Source organism: Meleagris gallopavo, chromosome 24 (assembly GCF_000146605.3).
Source record: "Meleagris gallopavo isolate NT-WF06-2002-E0010 breed Aviagen turkey brand Nicholas breeding stock chromosome 24, Turkey_5.1, whole genome shotgun sequence".
In the NCBI taxonomy this organism is placed as follows: Eukaryota; Metazoa; Chordata; class Aves; order Galliformes; family Phasianidae; genus Meleagris; species Meleagris gallopavo.
Window position 1 is genome coordinate 1,564,685 of NC_015034.2, and position 8,087 is coordinate 1,572,771.

Here is an 8,087-nt window from a genome sequence, read left to right on the forward strand (position 1 = left end):
GAGCTTCGGGTTCTGCTCGCCCCGAGCCCCGCTCTGCGCCCGGGAGGAGAGCCCCGTGCATCCCTGCGGGACGGTGGATGGGACTGCTGGGGGATGTCCCAGCCCATGGCAGGAATGGGAACAGAAGGATTTTAAGGTGCCTTCCAGCACAAACCCTTCTGTGATTCTGTGCGTCAGCCGTCCGGGGAGCTGTGCAGCAGGCGCTGAGCTCCCAGTGGCTCTCAGCCTTGTGCAGGCGATGCAAAGGAGATTTGGGCATGATCAGACACTTCCATAGTGTAGGAGCATCCCTCACTGCTCATCGATCCCCAGCAGAGATGCCCGGGCACTGCCAGCATCCAGCAATGCACAGCACACACACAGCAATGCACAGCACACCCAGCAATGCACAGCACCCAACAATGCACAGCACACACAGCAATGCACAACACACACACAGCAATGCACAGCACACACAGCAATGCACAACACACACACAGCAATGCACAGCACCCAGCAATGCACAGCACACCCAGCAATACACAGCACCCAATAATGCACAGCACCCAGCAACACACAGTACACCCAGCAATGCACAGCACACTCAGCAATGCACAGCACCCAATAATGCACAGCACCCAGCAATGCACAGCACACCCAGCAATGCACAGCACACGCAATCTGACAGTAATTTCACTCTCAGATTCACCCCTTTCTGTCCTGGATTGAGGATCAGGAAGGACTTCTGCCCATCCCAACCCTGAGCACACCAGGGCGATGCTTTTCCACCTGATTTGCAGCCTGAACACAAAGTCTGTCTCAAATCACACGAGGGATGGCCAGACTTCTTCCTTAGCGCTGCCTTTATTTGTACAGGTTAACACTAAGCACGGAGGACACCCAAACACTATGACTAAAGGCCTGTTTGCCAGGGACCACACGCCAGACCTAATTCACATTGCTACACAGACCGAAAACAAATGGGAAACGAGACAAGGAACACACACAGCTTCAGTCTCCTGGGAGGGAGGGATGGGACAGGCTTGGCAGATGCATCTGCCACACGGGAGAACCAACCCTTGAAGGCTTCCAGGAGCCAGCAGGGGTCCAGAATAACCTGAAACGTGGGGCCATGTCTCTCCAGAGGCATCTCTGCACGAGCAGGCTGGGAAGAAGGCTATGCATTAGTGGCAAGATTGCAGGTTGAGGGCCTATGCTTTACCACTAGGAATAGCTCGCATGTCTGGGGACCCCCTCTGCTGGGGGGAACCGATTGCATGGAACCCATTAGCTGCCAAGCATCTGCACCCGGAGGAAAGCCCTATCTACCTCTGCCACTCAGTGGTATGGGTTGAGCACTGCACTGCTCCCACCACACAGCCCTCCTCGTCTTCCTTCACGCGCTCCTCTTCAGCCTCAGGGCATTGTCCAGGGCGACCAGCTGGCGCAAGAACCCCCGGTTGGGGATGATACCACGGTGGTCCTTGACCGTCTTTATGGCTTCTACGAGGGGCATGTGGTGGCGGATCATGAGGTAGGCGAGGACCAAGGTGGCTGACCTGCTCACCCCGACAGCACAGTGCACAAGGATCCTTCCTGGGGGTAAAACACAGGGGCTGTGTCACTGCAGGGTGAATATCCCAAATACAAAGTTACTGAGGATCCAACTTTGCTGGGTGCATCCTGGTGCTGCAGTCAGGTGTGCAGCCTCCAGGGCTGCGTGTAGGGCTTCAGCTATAGCATGGCTATGATGCAGTGTGGTCCCCTCCTTGGCAAAGGGTATCAGAGCAACAGGTCTCCCAAAACAGTCTGAATAGGAGCAGACACAGTGCTGGACACAGGCTGAGGCTGTGGCCCATGGGGCCAGGGCTCTAATATGGCCCATCTCCTCTTTGGAGGAGGTGATCCAGACCAGAAGATGGTTGGACTAGATTGCTTTAGTGATCTTTTCCAACCTTAATGTTTCTATGATTCTGCAAAGACATCAGGCTGGAAGTAGCTTTGTTTCCTAGGATGCCAATCAGCTTTCCACCCACTCTCCCCATTCCCCACTTCTGTCCCAGCACTCTTTATCACTGACCTTCATTCAGCGCCTGATGGATGAAGTCAGCTGCAGGATAGAAATAGGGGCTCATGTCAAAGGAGGGCGAGTCGTGGGCCTCGATGCCCAAGTAGCGGATGCCTGTGCCCTCGTAGTACTCTGCACCTCCTCTCCATTTGCTGTGCGAGGCGTTGAGGATGTGGGTGATGCGCAGGTGAGCCAGCTCACGTCGGTTGGCTGCTATATCTCTGCAGGGAGGGAGAAACAGCGCAGGAAAGTTCCACGTTAAAGAGAAGTTTCAAATGTCCTGGTCAAGCATTTGCATATGAGAAAGCCAAAGGAGAAGGAAAGATGCTGAACTCAAACTCACAGTGATAGGTAATCTCACAGTCCATGGGCACATGCCTCCACCCACCTGCTTCACTCCTCCTCCTCCTTCAACCCATGTCCTCCTCTCCCTCACATTCCCAACTTTCCTCTCCTAGTCTCCTCCATTTCAAAAAACCATCCCTCATCCCCTCACTTCTCATCCCCTTGTGATACATACTGATCTCCCAGGTAGAGTCCTGGCCAGACCTCATCAGCATGGTTACAGGCTGTCTTCCCTGTGTACAGCAACCGTTCGAGCTCGAAGATGCTGAGGATGGGATGGCGGTTGCGTTCCTCCCGCACACCCCGACTCGGTGACCTGGTGTTGTTCCTGGAGAACCGGGACAGGAAAGCCATTGGAGCTGCCGAGACCCACAAGGCATACCTGTGGGGTCTTGAAGGCCGCAGAGTGGCCTGGAGGTCTCTTCTGCTGCTGCTGCCACCCACGGTCCTGCGATGGAAGCGGTGGAGTTGCTGTTAGAAGGATGGGGAGCTCCCACTCCATCCCTGCTGTAGAGCTGCTGGCCTGAAACAGCCAGGCCCAACCTTCCTGCAGAGAAGGCAGTGTACAGGCAGCTATCCAGTGGCTCCCGCTGTGAGACAGCATCACCTACGCTCCCTTCCAAGAAGCAATACTGCTGGGGAGCAGTTTGCAATGCCAGGGCTGGGGAGGGAAGCCAGAGAGGCAGCCAGATTGCTGAGTCTCCATGGGCTGAGGTTCTGCTCCAGCTCTACAACTTTGGGTTGAAGCCATATTGGCAAGAGATGCTCCATACAGGACCACCTTCCTCCTGAGCTGGCTCGGGGGCTTTGCCTGCCAGCAGGACAAAGCCAGCTCAAGAACTGATGCTGCCAACCTGTGATCAGAAGCAATGAAAGGCGGCCAGCTCTGGGCAAGCCACCAGGATTGGGGAGGAAATGCCCCAAACAGGTGGAGGATTCCATATGGCACCATGCAGAGCCTGGCCCAGGCCCAGACTGCTGCAGACCAGGCACAAAAGCCTGCAGGGAGGGAGTGCAGGGTTAACCCTTCTGAGCACGGCAGTCCTGCTGCTGCATTTGAACATCAGGACTGGTTTCGGGTGGGAAAGAGTTAAGTGGATGAGAAAGCTCATTTTACAGTCGGTCCTCTGGGACATAGCTCCATTCTCAGACCTTTGGATCATGCTGATACATGTCACCCATCTGCAAAAAACCTCCCTGGAGCAGTGGCAGTCCCTGCAGCCAGGCATTAACTCAGAGCTGCCTTCTGCTGCCCAACCAATGCAACCCCCCAACATGAGCATGCAATCCCCACGCAGTTTCCCTTCCCACCATCTTGCTGCTGCTCTGAGCTGCCTGGGGGACAGAAGGTGTCCCCAGGGTCCTCACAGCTGCAACCCTAGCAGCAGCTCAGTGCTGCCCACTTCTCCCAGGGACCCTGGGAGAGGAAGTTGAGTGACATTGGGCTGGAGCAGATCACATCTCCCTGCTCTGACATTTCGCCCAGGGCATCTGCCAGCAGCCAGGAGCATGGAAGGGAGAAGCCTCCAGCCATTTCTTGGCAATGTCGCAGGAGGAAAACATTGCAAGGACACAGGGGAGCTCAGAGGGGGTCCAGAGACTCCTGGGTGTCCTCCTACCCTTGCCCTGTGCCTGGGGTGCTGCTCAGAGAGGTCAGTGCTGTTTGCACCCTCGTCCCAGGCACTGCTCCCCAGCTCTGAGCAGGGCTGGATTTTACCCTGACACGTCTCCCCTGCCCTGATGAATTTTGGACTCCTTCATTCTGGGAATTCAGACTTGGCAAAGCCCACCTGGAAAAGGGATTCAGTGTGGCTACGTGCCGGGCCCTTAAACCTTGGGTGACCTTGGCTGCAGCGCAGCCACATGCCACCATAGGCAGCATTAGGAAACAAACAGCAGAGGGGTCTGAAAAAAACACCACGTCATCATTACGAGGCTGTGCTGAGCCAAACAGCAGACCCCCTTATTGCTGTAAAACCAGCAATCCATACCTATGGGGGCCCAGAGCTGGCTTCCAGCATCCTATCCCTGCTGTGCCTGAAGTGCTGCAGGGGAAAAGAAACTGCCCCACGTCCAAGTACTCAGGACAGACCCCACCCTCCCCCCATAGGCACCCCATCAGAGCTCACAGCCTGCTCTGCCCATGGCTGTTCGGAGCCCCTCTGCTTGTCATGCTGTGCTCAGAGGGAGGGGAGCAGCAGGAGAGCTGCCTGGAGCAGAGCACGCTCCCGGAGACAGACAGACAGACACGCAAGAGGGAGGAGACGCCCACCCTGTTACTCTACCTTGGTGAGGGCTGAGATGTCTCTGCTCCAAACGTGTGGTGTGCTCAGATCCAGTCGGCCATGTCTTCCTGCTGCTGCCGCCGCTGCTGTGGAAAGGCTGATGTATGAACATCTATTTTAAGGCATGACATGTCCAGAGGCAGGTTTGTTTATATCATGCTGTGCATGGATGGATAAGGGAGGAATGAGGGAGATGGACACAAACGCTGGCTCTCGTACAGGCATGCACACACCCGCACATAAATGCCCATTACTACGCAGACAAAAACAACAGCAATAATAGCAGCTTTGCTCTCACTCCTCCTCCAGCAAACCAAAGCCCCGGGCAGACAGAGAAGGGGAAAGGAAAGCTCTGATGCAATGGTGCTGGTGGCATGGTTATCACCATCGTACCTCTGCAGCTGTCTCTGGAGGATGCTCTGTCATTTATATGTGATAATTGACCCTAATGAACTCCTTTGCTGGGGTCTGTTTAGCAAAGCTGGGGTTTGGTGACAGTTTCTTCATTTGTGAAGGAAATAAGCCTTGGGGGGATGGGGATCTGTCTTATCTATTGATACAGTCGTGCCAAAGTCAGGGATAAAAAGAGGAAACTCAGAAGACTGAAGCTTTTTGTTTTGACGTCTTCTAAATGACACCGTTCATTTCAGAAGTGCTTCAGTATTTCAGTCAAACATTTCCCAGGCAGAGCCCTTTGAAGTGCTGGTGTTCAATTTAAGTTTGCCTCAAATCAGAAAGTAGGAGTGTGGGGGGAGAAAACAATCTGAGAAGGAATGGAAACGCGCTGTTTCAGAGCAAACAAATAAAACCCTCAGGTTTATGACATTCCCTCCTGCACTCCAATTAAACAGAAAACTTTCTGCATAGTTGTGCATCTTAGGATGCAACCTCAGGAGCTCGAGGGCTGAATGCAGCATCCCTGTGCAGCTGCCCTGTGCACTGCTGCCCTCCAGGCATGCTGCCAGCTGCCTCTGCTCCCTTTGGCTCCTTTACAGCACGTGGGAAGATGCACTCAGAGGTCCCACAGCAGACTCCCAGGGGAGCACAGGTGCCAACAGGGGACAGCCCCCAGGAAGCCCTGTCCCTGCGGAACAAGTATTTCCATGCTGTGGAATGCTGCCAGCTCAGGAAAGCCTGTGCTGTGCCTCATCCTGAGCAGAGGGTTTGGTGCCACTCACTGCAGAAAGGCCCCACTTCTGCCCTCCAAAGCATAGCGGCCAAGTGACCTATAAACAAATTTGCAGCTGCTGTGTGGACAGCTTTAACGTGGACCCTCTGCCCATTCCTATCCCAATAGTCTGTAAGTTGTGCTTCTAAATAGAAGTGCCAACAACTTCCATCACAAGAGGTGAAATCTGAACTAAAAAAGCCCAACATGAAATAAAATTAGATGGATAAACACTTTGGCAGAGCATTGCCTGTAGGGAACTTACTGGCCATTTAAAGAGAGGATTAGTAGTTGGTATGTTTTTATTCCAGTAATACTGGAATTGCTTTGTAAAGCAGCCAGAAGTCTCCAACAAAGCCAGTGACTTCTGAGATGACATCTCTGACGGTTTGGAATGTCTGGGCAGCTGCAGTGAGGAGTGTCAGCCATCTATTTCTGCAGAAGGGAAGTTTCTCAGACGCAAGCCAGACCTCTCTGCCTCACCTCCTCCCCTTGTTTTCCATAAACAGCGGTGTTGTAGTGCAGACTGACTCACTCCTTGCTCCCCTGGCAGGATTTATCAGCTCAGTGTGTCCCTCCTGCAGCACCTGTCCTTGAGGACAAGAAGCCAAAGCCCTGGAGTTGGGCTGCAGGCTGGAGAGGCTCAAGCCCTACTCGGTGTTTGCTGTGACTTGCACATGCCTTGCTCAGTTCCCCCACCTCCTTCTGACCACCCTGTTGTGCAGCTCCATCCCTCACTTGTTTTGCTCAGCTGTGCACTGAAAAGCCAAACTCACCAAGGCACATTGAGAGAATTGAAAAGACAAACCTGGAAAGCCTTTCGCCTGCCCACAGTCCCCCAAGTGTGTCCCCCTGGGCAGCACCCAGCTGCAGGACCAGCCACAGTATCCCACACTCCTATCCTACCAGCTCTATCACTCCACGATGCCTGAGCCCCACAGCTGCAAAGGGTTTCTGGTGCTGGGCAGGCAAAAGCTGTGTGGCTGCATGGCTGGAGGGGAAAGGAGAGGCACACTGCAGCTTCCCTGAGCTGTGGGCATCGCTGCAGAGAGCTGCTGTAGGGCTGAGCACAGCAAAGGTTTCCTGCATCCCGTGGCTGCAGACCTGCTGCTGAGAGGGGTGCTGCCATACAGCAGGGGTGGGATGCTGGCACAGGCACTGCTGTATCCCTATATCTCAGCTATTGTCAAAAACTGCTGTGCACAGCAGGCCTTCGGCAGCGAGGGCAGAGCAGCTGCTTTCAGCTCAATTAGAGGCAGAATGGGCTCCCAGCAGAATAAGCAGCGCACCCGCAGCTCCCAGCTGTCCCTCCCCTCCTAAACGGAGTTCAGAGCAGGAAGGAATAGGGGTTGGGGTTCTGCAAAACCCACAAGCAAGCTGCAAAAAGGGCAGCTGGGAAAAGTTTGCAGATCCGACCACTGGAGGCTGCTCTGGTTATACATAAATCACCATTGCGTGCATTGTCAAACATGGAAAACTCAACCCAAGGAAATAAAGGGCAGGGGTTAGAGAGTTTCTGAGCTGCTTTTTCCTGCCTTTATACTCCACATGCATGCAAATGCACCGTAGACTTCACAGCTCTATTTTAAAGATCAGAGATCAATCACTTCACGCAGTAAATGCTGCATGTCCAAAAGCCACCTGGAAGGCACAGGAGCCAGAGTTTATTACACTCAATCACAAACAGAATGGATGTATTTCATCTAGCATTCACTGCTCGGCAGACCCACTGCAGAGGAGGAAGAGAGTGCAGAGGAAGCTGCAGAATACCAGCAGAAAATGAAGCCTCCTATTAGCTGGCAGTCATGGCAAGAAGGCAACATTATGGAGAGGGGCAGTGCAGGTGAGAGCAGTGTTGCAGCAACACACTGAGAGGGATCTGACAAATGGGGTTTGCTTGGCACTGAGCAGCCCAGGAGGAGCTGTGTGCTCAGGTGGGATCAGTGAGCACCCAATGGGGGAGGGAAATCCCTTGCATTGCTCTCTGGCTGTGCTGTGGGGTGTGCTGCAGGCTGCCTCATAAAGCATCACAGAACACTGGTCTGTAAGAGGCTCCTCAGGCCACACAGCCATCCCAACGTGGTATCAACTCCATCAAAGCGGTGAGGTAACAAAGAGCAATCTTCATTCTCTATTTGCTTGCATATAGGACAGGAATGAAGGTTTCTTTGGGATCTCCATCCATGCTGTAGCTATTCTGGAAGGAAACTGCAAAGCTCGAGGTTACCTTCCCTGGGGCTCT

General features: G+C 53.8%; 1 protein-coding gene across 1 annotated transcript; it reads right to left on the reverse strand.

Annotated features, from left to right (window-relative positions):
- Nucleotides 1-824: 824 nt before the first annotated feature.
- DUSP26 (dual specificity phosphatase 26) lies at nucleotides 825-4,929 on the reverse strand. The gene is made up of 4 exons (XM_003212452.4): nucleotides 4,678-4,929; nucleotides 2,568-2,840; nucleotides 2,060-2,268; nucleotides 825-1,575 (listed from the first exon to the last, which is right to left on the reverse strand). Exons 2-4 carry the CDS (start codon nucleotides 2,744-2,746, stop codon nucleotides 1,376-1,378), a joined length of 588 nt encoding a protein of 195 aa, XP_003212500.1. The 5' UTR covers nucleotides 2,747-2,840; nucleotides 4,678-4,929; the 3' UTR covers nucleotides 825-1,375.
- Between the last annotated feature and the right edge of the window lie 3,158 nt (nucleotides 4,930-8,087).